We start from the raw sequence: 20,541 nt of genomic DNA, 5'->3' as shown, positions 1-20,541 counted from the left end.
AACCTATCCCCAGGTGCATGTCTTTGGAAGTGGGAGGAAGCCAGAGTACCCAGAGGGAACCCACGCATTCACGGGGAGAACATGCAAACTCCACACAGAAAGATCCCGAGCCTGGATTTGAACCCAGGATTGCAGGACCTTCGTATTGTGAGGCAGACGCACTAACCCCTCTGCCACCGTGAAGCCCTTGTTAAAACCAGTTAAAGTAAAACAACATCTCTCTCAATAACAGTGCTGCCATATTTCCGACAGGGGAAACATCCACCCATCCATCCATTTTCTACCGCTTGTCCCTTTTGGGGGTGGCGGGGGGTCGCTGGAGCCTATATCAGCTGCATTCGGGCGGTAGGCGGGGTACATCCTGGACAAGTCGCCACCTCATCGCGGCAGGGGAAACAGAACCAGGCATTCCGCACCACAGAACACTCTAGCCTGGTTGTGTGCGGTACAAGGCAGGGTTGAATAATCTCAATGATCTACCAAATGAATGCTTTGGTTGGCTAACCAGTGTCGGCTGAGATGGTGCATTGCCATTTAAAGGGATCATATTATGCAAAACTAACTTTTTTTTACCTGTTGGTATCTGTTTTGTGTGTAGTACGGATCTGCATAAGTCACGAAATTGTGAAATCAAACCAAGGAGGTATAAGAATCTTGCCTTCCTTCATACTTCCTCAAAACGAGCCATTTGGAATTTGCCCAATTTGTGATGTTTACCAATATGTGGTGTCATTGGATAGCTCCATATATGGTAAAGTTTTACCCGAAAAACATTGCGCGAGTCCGCTTTTGTAGTCCAACATTGTAAATTAATAAGTTACTTATTTTTCTCTGTCCTTTTGTTGTGGGGCAGACTGGCTTGTACATGCACATGCATCCTCCGCTGTTGCCATTTCTAATACAAATTAACGTATAGTTCAAATTTTTATCTGTTAATACACTCCATATGGGAGCACTGAAACTACAACATGGCTGGTAAGGAGAAGACACAGTCGAAGTAGAAACACGTAAATAAGACAGACCCCAAAACGGTGCATTCTGAAGAAATGGTAAGAACGGTCTGTAAAATATAATCTATCCAGTGTTTTGACCAAAGAACCACCATCACGTTATGTAGACCAAAATAAGTGTTTTAAATGTAGAAAATACATATGATAGTGACGTCATATTCTTTAATTCTAACCATGTTGCCAGCCTGTCTGGCCCTAGCCCCAGCGTATTTGTGCAGGTGATGAGTCCAATATGTGTGTGAGCCCCAAAACTTGGGAGACCTCTGACCGTCGATCCAATTCTCCCACCTTGGGGACCATATCACATGTGTTGAGATGTTTATATTCTCTCACTAAATATGAGTTTCTGAATTCCTCCCTCTACTCCTGGGCCTTTTTGGCCCAACAGATCACTTTTCAAAACAGTGGTGACAACTAAATCTTGGAATAATTACTGGGTCCCCTTATCAATCGAATAACCCATCTGTGAAACTCTGTGATCGTACTGGGCTATATGCTGGCACACAATATGTTAAGGATAGTGTACTGTCTTAGATAAATAATACACAACACTTACCAACAGCACTGATCAAAGATGCAGCCAAGCGGCCCATGGTGACACTGGACCAGGGGTCACCAACGCGATGCCCGCGGGCACCAGGTAGCCCGTAAGGACCAGATGAGTAGCCCGCTGGCCTGTTCTAAAAATAGCTCAAATAGCAGCACTTACCAGTGAGCTGCCTCTGTTTTTTACATTTCATTTATTTACTAGCAAGCTGGTCTCGTTTTTCTCTACATTTTTAATTCTAAGAGAAAATAGAATTTTAAAATCCAAGAAAATATTTTAAAGATTTGGTCTAGACTTGTTCAAATAAATTAATTTTTTTTTTTTTACTTTGCTTCTTATAATTTTCAGAAAGACAATTTTAGAGAAAAAATACAACCTTAAAAATGATTTTAGGATTTTTAAACACATATACTGTACCTTTTTACCTTTTAAATTCCTTCCTCTTCTTTCCTGACAATTTAAATCAATGTTCAAGTATATTTTTTTTAATTGTAAAGAACAATAATTACATTTTAATTTAATTCTTCATTTTAGCTTCTTTTTTTTCAACAAAGAATATTTGTGAAATATTTTCTTCGAACTTTTTATGATTAAAATGCAAAAAAAATATTCTGGCAAATCTAGAAAATGTTGAGAATCAAATTTAAATCTTATTTCAAAGTCTTGAATTTCTTTTAAAATTTTTGTTCTGGTAAATCTAGAAGAAATAATGATTTGTCTTTGTTAGAAATATAGCTTGGTCCAACTTGTTATATGATCTAACAAAGTGCAGATTGGATTTTAACCTATTTAAAACATGCCATCAAAATTCTAAAATTAATCTTAATCAGGAAAAATTACTAATGATGTTCTATAAATTATTTTTTAAATTTTTTCAAAAAGAATCGAATTAGCTAGTTTTTCTCTTCATTTTTTTCGGTTTAATTTTGAATTTCAAAGAGTCAAAATTGAAGATTAACTATGTTTCAAAATTAAATTTTCATTTTTTTCCTGTTTTTTCCTCTTTTAAACCCTTCAATTGAGTGTTTTTTTTTCATAATTTATTCTCTACGAAAAAACCTTCCGTAAAAGGAAAAAAAATGTACAACGGAATGACAGACAGAAATACCCATTTATACATATATATATATATATATATATATATATATATATATATATATATATATATATATATATATATATATATATATATATATAGATTTATTAAAGGTTGATTGAGCAAATTGGCTCTTTCTGGCAATTTATTTAAGTGTGTATCAAACTGGTAGCCCTTCGCATTAATCAGTACCCAAGAAGTAGCTCTTGGTTTCAAAAAGGTTGGTGACCCCTGCTCTGGACCAACTGCATAGATCCACAGCTCAGATCGGTCCACAGGACAACTTTTAGCCGTGCATTGAACAAATGTGGTCTTTATACAAGAGTGGCAAAATGAAAGCTGTTGTTTAAAGAAAACCAGATAAGCCAAGTTGGGGACACAGCTAACGTGGATGAATGTGCTTTGGTCAGACCAGAGCAAAATTGAACTTTTTTAGCAAAAATGCTAAACAGTGTTGCAGAGGACTAACAGTGCACATCACTCTGGACACAGCCTCCCCACTGTTAAATATGGTGGTGGCAGCATGCTGTTCTGGGAGTGTTCTCTTCAGCGGAGACAGGGAAGATGGTCAGAGTTGATGGGAAGATGGATAGAACCAAACACAGGACAATCTAGGAAGAAAACCTTTTGTAGTCTGCCAAACACTTGAGACTTGGGCGAGGTTCATCTTCCAGCAGGACAATGCCACTAAACATAAAATCAGGGCTACGATTGAATGGTTTAAAACAACACATATTAATTTGTTAGAAGGGCCCAGTCAAAGTCCAGACTCAAAGCCAATCAAAAATATGTGGCAAGATCTGAAAACTACCATTCACAAACACTCCATCTAATCTGTGTTACGTCTGGGTTGCATGGTTTTGCATTGGTCGTTTCCTCAAGATGCAGAAGGACGTCACGAAGCAGAATGCAGGTAAGAAAGTGATTTATTCCAATAACAACAGGCGAAAATATGAAAAGGAAAACGTGCGGATGGCATGGGAAGCTACGGCAAAGCTTAACAAGGAGACTAGAAAACAAGGGAGCAAGAAGCTAGTAAATATAAACTGACATGAAAATAAATACCAAACGTAAGCGTCACGTGAAGCAAACTAAAGTGGCAGGCCTAGTGTGGCGCGAGGCAGGAATACATAGCTCTCTAATTAGTGACCAGGAGCCGGTGAGCATTCTGACCACTAATCAGAGGGAGGTGAAGAAAATCGGCACCCATGGCAACTAAGAAAATTAACAAAGCTGCTGAAACAGAAATAGACAACAATTAAAGATATGTGAACCTAAACATAACCTGACAATCTTACTGAACATGAACTGTTTTGCAAAGAAGAATGGGCAAACAATTCAGTCTGTTTCGTACGGCGGGGGAAGGACACATTGCTTCTCTATGTGTTTGGTGTGAAACAATGAGTAGGATTAACAATGTAAATGTTACCAAGGTTTATTGTATGTGTGTGTTGGATGAATCCTTTGTCAGTCCAAAGGGGCAAGGCAAGAAGACAGTCTGTGGGGAAGCAAGGGGCTGGGGGTTGGAGAGAAGCAACGAGGTTCCTGTCCAAGCAGGGATCGAGGATCAAGGGAGGCAGTCCAAAATCCAGAGAGGAGTCGAGGCACACAGCTCGATCACGGGGAACAGGGAAAACATTGCGGGGAACACAAAAGACATAAGACACAGGAACAAGGAAGTCACAAGGAGAGAGAGAGAGCAAGTACGCAGGAGAGGTAAGCCAGAGGCGTGATGCTTACTACAGAGAGTGAACTATGTTCCGGCGCAGGATCTTCGGGTCCGCTGGTCTTTATACTGGTTTGTCCCAGGTGTGCAGATTGCTGATTGTTTGCAGCTTTGTGTCCTGGCACGCTGCCAGTGGAGGCACCGGTAGAACTTGCCGCAGATGACATGCGGGATTGAGGACGTGCCATGACACAATAACTAGATGGGCAAAGCCCGTGGAGACATACCCTAAAAGACTTGCAGCTATAATTTCAGCAATTGGTGGTTTCACAAAGTAATGACTCAAGGTGCCTGAATACTTTTACACTATGCCCTTGTTGTTGTATTATGTATATGTGCTTTGCTATGGAGGTTTTTTCTCACTCCGAACTGGGCCCCCTTAGGAGCCCAGTCTGGATTGTATTTTTTTACTCATCCTTCCCCAGCGTTTACCTTTTTCCCATCTTTTACGGGGCGCCTTATGGCGGCCCATCAGCGTTCTTGTTCTGTAACCCTGTACACTGTTTGTTTGTTTAATCTTGAACAGGTTTGTGCTGAAAACAGAGTTTCGTTGTACTTGTTGCAATGACAATAAAGACCTACATACCCTTTTCACTTTGTAATTCGGAAAAAAAAAAAAAAAAAAATCCTGTATAATTTTCTTTCAACCTCAGAATTGTATCCCACTTTTTGTTGGTCTTTTGCATAAATTTCCAATAAAATCTATTTATGTTTGTTGTTTTGACTGCATATATTTCCTCCGGGTACTCTGGTTTCCTCCCACCTCCAAAGACATGCACCTGGGGATAGGTTGATTGGCAACACTAAATGGTCCCTAGTGTGAATGTTGTATGTCTATCTGTGTTGGCCCTGTGATGAGGTGGCAACTTTTCCAGGGTGTACCCCGCCTTCCGCCCGAGTGCAGCTGGGATAGGCTACGACCCCGAGACGGACAAGCAATAGAAAATGGATTGATGGATTGGATTGATTTTGCAAGGCGCTAAATCATTCATGAAGGTTTTTGGACGTTATTTTGAGCGCTTTATAGGCGGAATAGTGTGACTGACGTTATCACCTCCATTATTAGCTGACTTCTTCTAGCATTTATTTACAATTTAGAATGCATAAAAAACAAGTGTGCTTGTCTCACATGACCATTGTGAATGGAAGGCAAAATTAAAAAAAAAAGTGTAATTCCCTTTTAAAAGTTCTAAAAAACAACAACATCACACAACAGCACAACAGTAACTTTCTCTTAGTGAGATGCTGGGAGTAGGAGCAGAAAATCAGTGAACTGGCTTTCTAAAAATGTTTTTTCTTAAATGCTGTGATTATATTAAACAAGACATTCAGAACTACAGCCAGGGGTTTGTCAGACAAGGAGACTAGAAAACAAGTTTATCATATGCAATGCATGTGGTATGGAGTGAAATTACAGCCAAAACTCCAAAAACACAAAAAAATTTTTACTCACGCTCAACGACTCGCCATGGAAAAAAAAGTTTTTTGATTAAAAACTATTTGAAAGTAAAAGCCCAATTTTCTGCACCTGGGGATAGATTGATTGGCAACACTAAATTGGCCCTAGTGTGTGAATGTTGTCTGTCTATCTGTGTTGGCCCTGCGATGAGGTGGTGATTTGTCCAGGGTGTACTCCGCCTTCCACCCGATTGTAGCTGAGATAGGCACCAGCGCCCCCTGCAACCCCAAACGGAATAAGCGGTAGAAATGGATGGATGGATGGAAGCACCACCTGTTATTGTAGAGTGCAAATTACGGGTGCTCTGAATTCAAGTCTGTGGATCGCGCAGGGTGGACTATTACTACCAAATGTTTAAACTTAAAAATTGTTTATAATCTTGCAAATATTGTTTTTATTTGCAAAAATTGTGTTTTATACATTCACAAGGTTTTTGTTCATTGAATAATCGTTTTATGTGAGTAAAAAAAAAAAGGTCTTTGTTTCTGGAGTTTTCAGGATAATTTCACTCCATAATGTGGGCACTCACACCTGTGCTACTCCTTCAAACTCTAATGGCATTTGACAGTGGCTTATTTGCATACTGTTGCAGTGATTGGATGTTTATTGAGGGCTGAGGGAAGGGGTGTGTGTCTGTCTGTGTGTGCTGCAGAGCCTGTGAACACTGCAGAGGGACAGAGGGAAGATGATACTTTTTGGTGTCCCCTTTTTGGGGGATATTCCGCTACTGCCAATGGTTTTGTCAACTTCGAATATATATTCATTTTGTGAGAATATCTGAATGTACTTTCTCAAATTCTAACATTTTGATTTGAAGGGGCAAGACATTTGTCTGGGTGGCCCAATAGTCATGTGAGGGACTTTTGTCCAATCATTTAAGAGATTGTTTGGCCATACTCTCTCTGATTGGTCAAAAGCCCTTCACGTGACCAGGGTGCCATGTTGGGGATCTACTTTGAAACTGAGTCAGCCAAACTCTCTTTATACACGGCTCTGGCATGATCTGTTTTGCACCCAGGTTCAAAAAGTTTTAGCTCATCCTCAGTATATTCAGGATCAAAAATTTTGGATCATCATTTATCTGAGAGTAGTCATTATCTCCCACCAAGTCTGCCATGATTAATGGTAGTTGTTGTTCTTGAAAGAAGTAGCGTTTTGTACTATGCGCTCTGTGAAATCAATGTGTCCAGAAAATAAGTTAGTCTGATGTTTAGAATTACCAAAATATTGTAAATATTACTTGTTATCATGAATGTGCTGTTTTCACATTACTTACAGCATATATACATATACAACGTTGTAGGTTTTATGTTTTTTTTAGAGGGCTTAATAGGCAGAACAAATCAAATCCCCATCAACCAAATTTATGTTTTTTATTACTCCGAATGTGCAGAAAAAAGAGCTTAACGTTTTCTTGTCTCAGATAAGGAGAGATAATGATAGGCACAATTTCAGAAAACGTCCAGTTTCCCTTTTATAGAATGTACATTTGAGTAAGTACATGATGTAAAGCAACTTTCAGACGTTTACAAGAGGCAAAGTCTATTTTAATAAATTTTGGCGGCTTCATTCAAGATTGCCTTTTATGAAATGTCCATTGTGTAAATATTCTAACTCTGTGTTATAGTATGTATAAACAGTAATTATGCGACAATGTGTAATTAGAAGTAATAGCTTCTAGCCCCATTAGCCAGTTTGTAACATTGTATGATTAATGGAAGCTTCTCGGTGGACTTTGCTTTGCAAATGTTTTCAATCAATTGTCCAGAGTCCACATGTTGGTCCAGCATTGTGGATAGAGCGAGTCCACCGTCCTCTGTAATGAAGCAATGGCATGCATGTGGTTCAAAGCGGTGCTGTTGTTGTGCATCCTCATTGGGCTTCATGCTCAGATAATAGTGGACGACGAGTACTTGAGGAATGACCGAGAACAATATGTCCTCCTGCAGAATTTGGCGGAACGCGTGGACAAGCTGGAGAGGGATGCCGCAGAAGCAGGTAGATCAGAAAGACTAAAGGTCATACGAGTGGGCTTAATCTATGCCTCACGTGTCACCTTGCAGGCAAATATAAGGTGGCATTTTCAGCGGCGCTGGTCACTACCACAGATTGGACCCACTTGGGACCCTTCAACACAGACACCACGCTGGTCTTCAAGAGGGTGGTGACCAATGTGGGTCATGGATATGACCCTAACACAGGTACAATATCAGCAACCTCACACAGTATTTCTTGACAGCTGTTGTAAGCTAGCGCAATGACATCTGCTGATGCTGATGACATCTTTAAGTCAGCACCAATGGCGTGACTGTACCCTTGCAGGTATTTTCACAGCCCCCATCAAGGGCCTATACTTCATAATCTTCACCGGCTCCGTGGGTAAAACTGGGTCCCTGAACGCAGCGGTGATAAAGAACGGCGACAACATGTTTGCCATCTTTGACACCAGGGGCCCGCACAGCAGCGTCACCAACGGGATGACGCTGGAACTGGAGGAGGGAGACAGGCTATGGGTCACCTTGTGGGTCAACAAGAGCATTTTTGACCAGAGCCGACTCAGCACTTTCAGCGGCTTCCTCATTAAACCAATGTAAACATTACGAGGTCACATGATTTGGAGACTGAAAGCAATAAATCGCATTGACCTTGCAGCACAATAATAATGTGTGTGATCATTTCTAGGAATGTAACGGTATCCAAATCTCACGGTACGATATCATTGGGGTATATGTCCCCCCCCCAAAAATGTTATAGTGTGTAAAATTAAGTGGCAAAAATGTTTAGGATAAACACACTCACTGTAATGCAACACAAACATAATGCTCAAATGTTTTAATCATATTATTACTCCAAACAAGTACATACTGTGTGTGTGCGTATGTATATATATATATTTATATATATATACAGTGGGGCAAAAAAGTATTTAGTCAGCCACCGATTGTGGAAGTTCTACAACTTAAAATGATGACTGAGGAGTCGAGTTTATGCCAAAAAGTTCTATTTTGGTTTCATCTGACCACATGACATTCTCCCAATCCTCTGCTGTATCATCCATGTATCCATTTTTGTATAAACTCAAATCGTCGTGTTTGGAGGAAGAAGAATACTGATTTGCATCCCAAAAACACCATACCTACTGTGAAGCATGGGGGTGGAAACATCATGCTTTGGGGCTGTTTTTCTGCTAAGGGGACAGGACGATTGATCCCTGTTAAGGAAAGAATGAATGGGGTCATGTATCGTGAGATTTTGAGCCAAAACCTCCTTCCATCAATGAGAGCTTTGAATGGTTGACCAAATACAGTTGAAGTGTACCTAAGGTGAAAATTACAGACCTCTGTCATCATTTTAAGTGGGAGAACTTACACAATCGGTGGCTGACTAAATACTTTTTTGCCCCACTGTGTATATATATATATATATATATATATATATATATATATATATATACACACAATATAAACATCCAGTGTAACAAATAGAAAACAATAATAATCTTGTTAGTGTCTTTCAACTTTTAACTTCAGAAGTATTGTCCTCTGTAGTGGACGTCTCATAACACTTTGGATAACATGGTTTGAATGTTGATTCTAAGAAAAGTTAGCTGACAACTTAACGTTTAGTAATAAAAATACCTCACAAATTGGCATCAAATATATGTTTCTTGTGGTGGCCTATCAAGTAGCTTCTTATATTAATTATTTTCCCGCAGTGGAAAGTCACCAAACTTTTTTTTGTCCGCGCTGCTGCTTTGTGCATTTCCTACATAAAACATGGATAACAAGTCCATTTAAAACACCAGTTGATTGAATGTTATTTAAAACAAAGTGGGTTAAAACTCTGGAACTTCTGACTGGCTTTATGTGACATCTTGGAAACCATTCAGACAAAGGCGGCGACTTTGCCTTCCAGTACTCACACCAAAGAAGGTGTGTTAAGAGGTTTTTCTTTCACCGGGGTTTATTAGTTTGTCTGTTAGCAACATAACTCAAAAAGGTATGGATATATTTTAATGAAACTTCAGGAAATGTAAAAAACAACAACAATCCTTCCTCTCACCTGTATGACTTCCCACAAACAGACCTTACGTACTTGAGCTACGCAGGGAATTATGGGAGATGTAGTTTACTTTCAGATCGACCAATTCAAAAATGCCAGCTAAAAACCAAACTGACTAGGTTTTCATTTTTATACCGTAATATGTCAAGGTAGTATTGTGATTATTTTGACACCGAAATACTCCTGTATATATACGCAATACAAAACACCATTTTCAGTCATTATGTCAATGATGTCATAAGTATCTTCACTGAAAGTGTCTCATATTTTGAACAGAAAAGATAAGAAGCTGCGTTCGACAGAAACGTGTCTTTATTGGAACTGACTGTTCAGTGATAGTTTATCCATCTTTCATTGTGAAAAGCAGTGACTTTTGGTATCGTAGCGTGCTGCTGTCAATAGTGAAGTTTTGCATCATCTTATGTGACCATGATATTTCCAGCTGCACCAAACCTGTCAACACATGTGATGACATCATTACTATGAAAACATGACGTTTATGTGGTCCGTTATGCAAACATGCCGTATGAATCTTGACTGGCCTCACCTTACCGGCGCTGGGGCTCCTTACTCATCCAGGCCTTTCTTGATGGCTCCGTCCCTGGTCTTGGCCCTCAGTTTGTTCACCTGTGACTCGGCCACGTCAGCTCGCTCTTGTGCTTCATCCAGCTCGTGTTGAAGCTTGCGCACTTTAGCCATGTTGGCGTTTGCCGCCTCCTCTGTCTCCTCTGCTGCATGTTTGTAGGACTTCACTTTCACTTGCAGCTTGTTCACCAAGTCCTGGAGTCGAGCCACGTTCTTGCGGTCTTCCTCAGTCTGGTAGGTGAGTTCTTTGATGCGTCGTTCATACTTGCGGACTCCTTTGACGGACTCAATTCCTCTTCGCTGCTCCGCCTCCAGCTCATTTTCCAAATCTTTGATGCAAGACTCAAGTTTTTGGAGTTGCTTCTTGCCACCCTTCATTGCGATCTGCTCAGCCTCGTCCAGACGAAGCTGCAGGTCTTTGATAGTCTGTTCCATGTTCTTCTTCATGCGCTCCAGATGTGCGCTTGTGTCCTGCTCCTTCTTCAGCTCTTCAGCCATCATGGCTGCATCCGTGATGGCTTTCTTTGCCTTTTCCTCAGCATTGCGATTCTCTTGAATGACCTCCTCCACTTCATTCTGCAGGTGGAGGAGGTCCGCCTCCTGCTTTTTCTTCTGGTTAATCAAGCTGGTGTTCTGTGAGTGCAAAAGTTGCATGCGTTCCGTCGAGTCGGTCAGCTCCTGCTCGGCCAGTTTACGACTTCTCTCTGTCTGTTCGAGAGCAGCCCTTACCTCTTCCAACTCGGCTTGAATGAGGTTGTTTCGACGTTCCATGACAGCGATATTCTCCCGCAGGTCATCGTTACCGTGCTGGGTGTCGTCCAGCTGCAACTGGGTGTCCTTCAGGAAGACCTGCAGAGTCTTCAATTGTTTTTGGCTGTCAACCGCTTGCCTGTTTGCTTGGCTGAGCTGGATCTCCATTTCGTTGAGGTCACCCTCCATCTTCTTTTTCACTCTCAGTGCCTCATTGCGGCTCCTAGTCTCAGACTCAAGAGAGGTCTGGAGTGAGTCCACAGTTCGTTGGTAGTTTCTTTTGGTCTGCTCCATTTCCTCATCCTTCTCTGCCAGCTTCCGTTCTATCTCAGCCTTTACCTGGTTAAACTCCAGTTGGGCTTGCAAAATTTTGCTCTCCTCATGCTCCAGAGAACCTTCGGCCTCCTCCAGTGCAGACTGTAGCTCTGCCTTTTCCTGCTCAAGCTGCTTTTTCATCTTCTCCAGTTCACAAGCACTCCTTCCGCCTTCAGCGAGCTGGTCGGTGAGGTCGGAGATCTCTTCCTGCAGGTTCTTGTTCTCTCTTTTTGTGGTTTCCAGTTGGTCCTGGGACTCCTCGTAAGCGTTTCTTAGTTTAAAGAGCTCGGTGCTAAGCGATCTTGCCTCCTTCTGAGAGGCTTCAAGTTCACATTGCGACTCTTCAAACTTCTGTTTCCACTCTGTCAAGACTTTGTCAAAAGCCCGTTGTTTTTTATCTAACGCAGCAGAAGCTGCGTTGGACCTCTCTAGGTCCAGCATCAGGTCCTCAATCTCACTCTGGAGTCTAAGCTTGGTCTTCTCAAGCGACGAACACTTGGCATTCGCCACTTCAATGGCCTCCTCTGCTTCCTGGAGTCTTAGGACCAGTTTCTTTTTTGCTTCCTCTAGCTCCTCAGTTCTCTGGATTGCATCGGTTTCGTACTTGGTCCTCCAAGCCGAGACCTCCGTGTTGGACTTTGACAATGCTCTCTGTAGCTCCGCTTTAGCTTCTTGCTCCTCTTCAAACTGTTCTCGGAGCAGATCGCAGTCGTGGCGAACAGACTGTACGACATGGGCGAGGGCGTTCTTGGCCTTGACTTCCTCCTCCAGTTGTCTGCGTAGATCCTCCACCTGCTGGTTGTATGAGTTCTTTCCTCTTGTTAGCTGAGATATCAAGCAGTCCTTTTCTTCCAACTGACGTCCAAACTCGCCATTCTCAGCCAGCAGCTTGGCCCGCTGGGTAGTCATATCATTGATGGACCTTTGGGCCTCCTCGTATTTGCTTTTGTACTCGGTCATGGTGTCCTCCATTGTTCGACACATCTTTTCAACGTTGGATTTATTCTTGGCCACACTCTCCATGCTTGAGGCAAAGTCATCTAGCTCCAGCTTCAACTCGCTTTTTTCCTTCTCCAGCTTCTGCTTGACTCGCTGCAGGTTGTCGATTTGTTCGCCCAGTTCAGCCACGCTATCAGCGTGCTTTTTCCTCAATGCGGCGGCAGTGGTTTCATGTCGGAGGGTTGACTCTTCCAGCTCTCGACGCATCTTCTGAAATTCCGCATCTCTCCTCTTATTGAGTTCCACTTGTGCCGACGTGGCTCCGCCTGCTTCTTCCAGACGTTCGCTGATGTCCTCCAGCTCGCGGGAAAGGTCTGAGCGCTGCTTCTCCACTTTGGCTCGAGCTGCACGCTCGGCGTCTAGCTCCTCTTCTAGCTCCTCGATCCTTGCCTGGTTTTCTTTCAGCTTCTTTTGGAACTGTCCTGAAGCAACCTGCTCGTCCTCTAGTCTGGTGGTGAGCTGGGCTACCTCAAAGTCTTTTTTCTTGAGCTTTTCCTCCAGCTGCTTCTTGTCATTTTCTAAATCCATTAAACTCTCCTGGGTCAGCTTCACGTCCCCCTCTAGCTTTCTCTTTGACCGCTCTAGCTCCATCCGGACTTTCTTTTCTTGCTCCAAAGAGCCCTCCAGGTCATCCACCTGCTGCTCCAATTTCACTTTGGATTTGCTCAAACTGTTGGCTTTGTCCTCCTCACTTTGAAGGTCATCTAGTGTCTGCTGGTGAGCCTCCTGCAGAGCTTTTTTCTCTTTGTTGAGCTTCAGTATGTTATCATCCTGGGATGCCATCTCCTCGGTCAGGTTCTTCACCTTGTTCTCCGTGGCGTGTTTCTCTTTTTCAACCTTGGCCAATGTCAGCTCGAGGTCATCTATGTCTTTCTTTAACTCAGAGCATTCGTCTTCCAGTTTTCGTTTCTTGGCCGTCAGATCCGCATTCAACTCTTCCTCGTCCTCCAGTCTCTCGCTCATCTCTTTGAGCCTGGCCTCTAGTTGAATCTTGCTCTTGATGAGCTGTTCACATCGTTCTTCAGAGTCTGTTAGCGTGTCTTGCTCCGACTGAATTTGCAAAGTCAAGTCATTCTTCTCTTGAAGAAGAGTCACTATTTTCTCCTCGAGCTCCTTTCGACGTGCTTCTGACTTCTCCAGAGCTTCCTTTAGCTTGTTAAACTCATCTTTCATGTTGGCCATCTCCTTTTCTGATTCGGCACTCTTCAGCAGTGGTTTGATCTTGAAGAAAAGCTTCATCCATGGCCAGTTCTTTACACTCAGGAAAGAGCGAAGGTTCCATTGGACAACCATTAAGGCATCTCTCCGCTCCACTAGTTTCGCAAACTGGGCCCTCATTAGCACCGCTCGAGCATTGGCCTGGATTCTAGTGATTATTCGTGAGAGTTGCTCATCTCGCATCTCCTCCAAAGTCCCCAATAGGCCGGCTTTAAAAAAGACTTTGGTGTGACCAAACTTGTACTGCGTGTGGTCGATGTCCAGAGATGAGAGCAGCTTCTCAGCACTCTTCTTGCAGTCGATAAACTGACCCTCGGGGATGGCGGAGGCGTTCAAGATTCGGTACCTCTGTTTGAAGTCTCCGTAGAGGACACGGTTTGGAAAACCTTTCCTGCAAATACGGATGCCTTCGAGAACACCATTACAACGAAGCTGGTGCATAACCAGGCAGTTGTCCATTACTCCTGGAGTCTTCCTCTCATTTGGAATCAGGCAGCGTACAAAGTGGGGATGTGTAGTCTTCAGATTGGTCATAAGCTTGTTGAGGTTCTCTCTATGAAGAGCCGAAACCGTCTGGAAGGAAGAGCCTTTCTTCTTGGTTCCTTTGCCTCCCTTGTCCCCACCGTCACCACTTGAGTAACTTGAAAACAACACACTTAGAAGCTTGAGTGAGGACTTCTGATACAAACCGACCACTGTTTCATTGAGGGGATCTTTGTTTTTCACCAGCCAGCCGCTGATGTTGTAGTCCACGGTACCAGCGTAGTGGACCAGAGCAAAATGAGCCTCTGATTTTCCTTTGGCTGCCCTGGGCTTCTCAAACATTTTGTTCTTGCCCAGATGATTGTCATAGAGCTTGGATTTGAAGGTCTGGTCACTGGCTTTGGGAAACATGCATTCTTCCTCCAGAATGGACATGATCCCAAGTGGCTTCTCAATGAGATCAATACAAGCCTGCAGGTCCATGCCAAAGTCAATGAACTCCCAGTCAATTCCCTCCTTCTTGTACTCCTCTTGCTCCAAGACAAACATGTGGTGGTTGAAATACTGTTGTAGTTTCTCATTAGTAAAGTTAATGCACAACTGCTCAAAGGTGTTGAAGTCAAAGATCTCAAACCCAGCAATGTCCAGCACGCCTATGAAGTACTGCCTGTGTTGTTTTGTGTCCAGAGACTGGTTGATTCTGACCACCATCCAGTTGAACATCTTTTCGTACACTGACTTAGCCAGTGCACCGATGGCGTAGTAGACCTGGTCCACACTCTGGCCTTTGGTAACATATTCGTTTCCGACCTTGACCCGGGGGTGGCACAACCCTTTAATAAGGTCGGCGGAGTTGAGCCCCATCAGGTAAGCAGATTTGTCTGCTGCTTCCGTGCTGTCGGGCTCAGCTTGCTCCTCCCGCTGCTTCTGCTTAAACTTCATGTTGCCATGGTGCATGATGGCGCCCGTCAGTTTGTAGACGCCCATCTTCTCCTCTGAGGTGAAGCCAAGCACGTCGAAAGCGCTGTCTGTGGCCATCAGCTCCTCTGAGTCGTTGATGGAGGCCACTGTGACTTCACCCTGGGAGATGTAGGAGTAGTCGTACGGGTTGTTGGTAATCAGCAGCATGTCCAGCAGGTCCGGCTTCTGATTGGACAGGATCTGGTAAAAGATATGATAGTCCCTTTCAGCTTTGAGCTGAAAGGTGACGCGAGACTTCTCCAGCAGGTAGGTCTCTATGTCTGCGGAGGACAGCTTCCCGCTGTTCCCAAAATGGATTCTGATGAACTTTCCAAACCGAGAAGAGTTATCGTTCCTCAGTGTTTTGGCATTGCCAAAGGCCTCAAGTGCAGGATTGGCCTGGATGATCTGATCTTCCAGCGTCCCTTTACTACTGTCTTTTTTGCCTGCCCCACCAACAGCAGCGATGCTGGCGAAATACTGGATGACTCTCTTGGTGTTAACTGTCTTGCCAGCTCCTGATTCTCCGGTAATTAGGACGGACTGGTTCTCCCTATCGGCCAGCATGTACTGGTAGGCATTGTCGGATATGGAGAAGATGTGCGGCGGAGCTTCAGTCCTCTTCTTACCTCTGTAGGCGGCCACCACCTCAGCGTCGTAGACGGGAAGCCACTTATAAGGGTTGACTGTGACGCAAAAAAGGCCGGAGTAGGTATAGATCATCCAGGCGGCATAGCGCTCCTTCAGGTTGAACAGCACCGCTGGCTCGTGGAGGAACGTGAACATCGCCATGTCTTCAATCTTGTCAAACTTGGGGGGGTTCTGTGGGTGAACGTCCACTTCTTTAGCGCTCACTGTCGTACCATCCTCCTTCTTCACATTCACTGTTCCACTGTCTTTGCTTTGGATTTTTCCCTTCACGTACATTTCCTTGTCATCCACCACAAAGCATTCCGTCTTGATGTCAAACTGCCTTGTCTGAGCTTCCAATCGCTCCTTTTCCGACTTCCTCAGGTATTGGGCGGCTTTTCCGAACTCGGCCATCATTGCATCCGACATTTTTAAGAAGACCGGTAGGACCGAGGCGAAAAGGAGTTGAAGCACAATTGTGATGCGAGGCAGCGTCGATAGGCTTTTAAAGACTCCTGCAAGACCGAATAAGGAAAGAAGTCAAAGAAAAGGGGGAAAAAGCGGATGCTAATTTGGTCTGAGGAGACAAGTCGAGGTCACAGAGAAGACCTTAAACTGTTGCCATTCCATTTTAGGAAGAAGTTCGACTTTATCAACGTCCTAATCCCTAACACGTCTTCATTTAGACGCCACTCGGATGGAGTGTGCTGCAACAAGTACACACACACACACCCACACAACTGCACACACACACACGCACATAAACACACACAGACACAAGCACGCACACATGCTCCCTCACACACGCACTTGTTTTTGAAAATGTTTTTGTCTCAATTGTAGTTGTTAGTTTGCTGTTTGCTGGTGCTGTTTGCTGTACGTGTGTGTGCGGGTGTGTGTGCGTGTCTGTATGTGTGTGCGATTGTGTGTGTGCATGCATGTGTGTGCGGGTGTGCGTTCTCTGTGTGTGTGTTTTTGTGTGTGTGCATGTGTGAATGTGTGTGCGCGTGCGTGCGTGTGTGTGTGTGAGAGTGTGTGTGAGAGTGGCTCTGTGCGCGGGGGTTACCAGTGAGAATGTGTGTGTTTGAGAGATAGTGTGCATCATTATGTTTGTTATCAGCATGTGCAGTGTGTGTTGTTTTCAGCACAGTAAGGACGACGTAACAAGTTGTATTTTTAAGTACACACTTAAAACAATGTTAGTGCTCACTTAGATCACATTCCTAAGCTGATGTGCAGTTCGATACTGATAAAATTAAATTATGCTGTTGAATACTCTTGAATGCTTCAATGCTCATTGATACTTCAGTCTTTTCAGGTCCATATATTTTTTAAACAGGAACACAGTGGAAAGTAACAAAAGGGTTATAATACAAGTAAGGTAATAATTTGATGCTTTGACGAATAACTGCATTAGTTAAGTATGGAGGAATAATACATATGTATCACTGACATCATCTCCCACAAGAAAAGAAAACCTACCGTAAGTTTATTCAGGTGAAGTTTACTAAGTAATTGATCATTTAACGATGATTACATTAAAGTACTAATAGAGTGGAAAAACAAGTTGACTTTATTTGCTCAATTGTCTTTCATTGTATCCATTAAACCCAGTGGGCCGTGCGTTTCCCACCTCGGCCTTCAGTGATGCCCGACTTCAATGATTACCTCTCAAAATACCATCATATATGTCACCACATGACCATTGCTGGAGAAATGCTATACAGGAACACATTTGAGCACTCCAACAGTGTACATAACGGGTTATTTTCCTGTGCATATAAAAATCAATAAACTCACATCAGCAATTAAAACATATTTTATGTGGTACTGTCACAATTAAAATTGCAAAAAAACATATTAAACGTGAACAAATAAAGAAATTTGTAGCACCTATTTGATGTCGTATAGTCCCTCGGCGTCGGTTGATCCGTGTGGAAATGGCGGGCATTTCCCTATTTCATTGCCGACATCGTATCACAAGTTGTAGTTTCTCTTTAAATATTATTTTTGAAAATTGTCTTGCAAATGTATATCTGCCACCTAATTAACATTTTGTTCTCCTTCTTTGAGGGTCAACACTTCCCGCTTCCTGCTAACTTGCAACTTTTGATTGCATACGCACTTTGGAATGACAAGTGAGTATCAAATTACATTCTCGTTAACATCAGGCAACCTAGATGGGCTACTGTCAACAACTTGTGATCTGATTGGCTATCGCAACTGTCTATCAACTGTGTGTGTTCTCAAATTAATCCGCTAACGGTCCCGGTGACTATCCAATCACAGGATGCAGGAATGTCACGTTCAACCTTAGACTAGCTGGAAAGACTTACTGACAACAACTCGTGATCTGATTGGCTATTGCAATTGTCGATCAACTGTATGTGTCCGTTCATAGACGCCTGCATTGTTGATTCTGAAGGCCCCGGGCAGATTTCGTACAGCATGGCAACATAAGCTAGCTAAATTTTGATTGGATACAAACTAAAACTAAAAACAACAGCACTGGAAAGAGCATAATATGACATGAAGAGAATATGAATACATTTTGATATTTAGGGGAAGTAAATTAAAAATTACTTTAATCTTTAATTATGATCATGATTTCTGGTTATGTTAGGCCAGCAGATAAGGCCTTCCTGACCCTGACGGCCCACCACTGATTAAACCATATCCAATTGTATTTACAACCTGCAAAGTCTGTAAAAATACCGTCTAAACATCACAAAATGCCACAAATTCAGTCAGTCATTTTTGATATTCAGCGCTAAACGCCTTCGGTCATTTCTGTAGATTTACATCACCGAAGTAACACTTCTGCACTCTGAAAATGTTATCCGATCAGTCATACTGGAAATACTAAAAAAATTGACAGATATGTGCTGTTTATCAATTCCGTAAAAAATAAACAAATAAAAAGTCTAACGTAGTCATTAGGCCCCTTTCAGCAACAGTAACTTTTTCAGGAACTTCTCCACTAACCCGGGTAAATAAAGTTGCCCCTGAGTTTCCACCAAAAACTACATGTGTGCATTTAGTTCTTTCGGAATCTTTCGGAGTTCTTCCAAGGATACGTGGGACTTTTCCAAGCTACCTGGAACCTTTCCGGTGGCGGGCTATGCTGTAGAGAGCTGATTGGTCGGAGGCAATTGGGAGGCGTTCCTAAAAATTATTTTATCAAACCAACAACGGCCATTGGAATATAAAATCCCGCTTTTCCCAAAAGTCCATGAAGTTCCCATTGAAATGAATGATACATTTTTCCAAGTTGCACAATTACCACATTTTTCAACCTATTCAAACCATTCCAACATCAACATATTACATTCATCCTGGATATTCAAACTAACACTTTCTCAAGGTCCAAACCAAATTCCGTTTTCCCTGGAAATACAAACTCTTCTACATTCAAACCATTCCAACATTTAAACTATTTCAGCATTCAGTTATTTCAACATTTAAACCATTTCTAAATTCATCCTACATTAGGATTTCAGTTCAGCGTGTTACGACTGGTTTGCATAGTGATGCCAAATTGGTCCCGTCGTGGATGCGTCGGCATGAACACAGCAATGGTAAGTTTAAATGATTTATTACACTTATCAAAAACAGACTATGAACAAAAACACTGGAGCTAACAGACAAAAATAAACCAAGGGCGCTAGCAGGAAAGCTAGGAATAGAAAATACAAAAACTATACTTGGCACGAAGGACACAAAAGAGTAAACAAAAAACATTCAGCATGAAAGCTGGAATATCGAAGTGGCTTAGCGTAAGAGCTAGCGAGAAAAATACATACGGGTAGTAGACAGTCGTGAATGTTGCTCGAAGGCAAATTAGAGTCCCAGAAAGAATAACGAAAAGGGACGTGCTTAAATAGGGGAATAATCAAAAAGTGACAGGTGTGCAGAAACCGTGATTAGCAGGTGGGATCAATGAGCAACCATGGTGACTGACTAAACAGGAAGTAAGGGTGTAGAACAACAGTGATACAACAACTGGAAGTATAAACCATATGTGGTGATCGAAGTAGCGGATCGCAACAGTATCCCCCCCCAAAAAAGACAGATACCAGATGTCCAAAAAAGCAAAGAAAAAACTTGAACCCCCTCCCCACAACAAGACAGTCCACAGAAGAAGGGAGTGCGGAGGGAGGCCATGGCGGAGGGTCGCCAGGTCGCGTGTCCCCGAATCCACCGAGGACAGGCAATGTGGCGGCGGCGTATGGAACGCCGCTGCCGAATGAGTTTTGGTGGGCGACCTCGAAAAGGCCACATCAGCGGTCGACATGCAGGATGAGGTGCCCGGCGAGGCGGACGACCTCGCAGAGGCCACACCCGTGGCAGACGTGGAGGAGGCTTGGCAGCAGCAGACGAAGGTGCAGAGGCCGGCGGAGGATCAGGTGCAGAGGCCGGCGGAGGATAAGGCGTTGGCTTCAGCCGAGGATCAGGCGTTGGCTTCAGCCGAGGAGCAGGCGTTGGCTTCAGCCGAGGAGCAGGCGTTGGCTTCAGCCGAGGAGCAGGCGTTTGCTTCAGCCGAGGAGCAGGCGTTGGCTTCAGCCGAGGAGCAGGCGTTGGCTTCAGCCGGGGAGCAGGTGCTGCAGCCGAAGAAGGCGGCGTTGTGGAGTCTGGCGTAGTCGTCGCCGTCGTGGAGGCCGGCGTAGTCGTCGCCGTCGTGGAGGCCGGCGTAGTCGTCGC

At 43.3% G+C, this 20,541-nt stretch overlaps 2 protein-coding genes across 3 annotated transcripts; one reads left to right on the top strand and one right to left on the bottom strand.

Moving 5' to 3' along the window:
- The first annotated feature begins 7,612 nt into the window (after nucleotides 1-7,612).
- LOC133553324 (complement C1q tumor necrosis factor-related protein 3-like) lies at nucleotides 7,613-8,501 on the top strand. Its single transcript, XM_061901390.1, has 3 exons — nucleotides 7,613-7,836; nucleotides 7,902-8,039; nucleotides 8,161-8,501. Exons 1-3 carry the CDS (start codon nucleotides 7,668-7,670, stop codon nucleotides 8,430-8,432), a joined length of 579 nt encoding a protein of 192 aa, XP_061757374.1. The 5' UTR covers nucleotides 7,613-7,667; the 3' UTR covers nucleotides 8,433-8,501.
- A 1,693-nt stretch (nucleotides 8,502-10,194) lies between these two features.
- Nucleotides 10,195-16,299, bottom strand: LOC133553323 (myosin-6-like). Of its 2 annotated transcripts, none has more exons than XM_061901388.1 (2): nucleotides 10,448-16,299; nucleotides 10,195-10,353 (listed from the first exon to the last, which is right to left on the bottom strand). In XM_061901388.1, the coding sequence occupies exon 1, from the start codon at nucleotides 16,267-16,269 to the stop codon at nucleotides 10,468-10,470; it is 5,802 nt and encodes a 1,933-aa protein (XP_061757372.1). In that variant the 5' UTR covers nucleotides 16,270-16,299; the 3' UTR covers nucleotides 10,195-10,353; nucleotides 10,448-10,467. The 2 variants fall into 2 exon arrangements, with proteins under 2 accessions (XP_061757372.1, XP_061757373.1); XM_061901389.1 differs by having other exon boundaries at nucleotides 10,453-16,299.
- Between the last annotated feature and the right edge of the window lie 4,242 nt (nucleotides 16,300-20,541).

This window comes from Nerophis ophidion, linkage group LG05 (genome assembly GCF_033978795.1).
Source record: "Nerophis ophidion isolate RoL-2023_Sa linkage group LG05, RoL_Noph_v1.0, whole genome shotgun sequence".
In the NCBI taxonomy this organism is placed as follows: Eukaryota; Metazoa; Chordata; class Actinopteri; order Syngnathiformes; family Syngnathidae; genus Nerophis; species Nerophis ophidion.
This window is presented reverse-complemented; position numbering and strand designations above follow the sequence as displayed.

Bases quoted from the DNA above. Each gene is read 5' to 3' on its own strand.
- LOC133553324 (XM_061901390.1), top strand. From the start codon at position 7,668: ATGGCATGCATGTGGTTCAAAGCGGTGCTGTTGTTGTGCATCCTCATT. The intron at 7,837-7,901 runs GTAGATCAGAAA...GTCACCTTGCAG, and splicing joins GAGGGATGCCGCAGAAGCAG to GCAAATATAAGGTGGCATTT. The intron at 8,040-8,160 runs GTACAATATCAG...GTACCCTTGCAG, and splicing joins TGGATATGACCCTAACACAG to GTATTTTCACAGCCCCCATC.
- LOC133553323 (XM_061901388.1), bottom strand. From the start codon at position 16,269: ATGTCGGATGCAATGATGGCCGAGTTCGGAAAAGCCGCCCAATACCTG.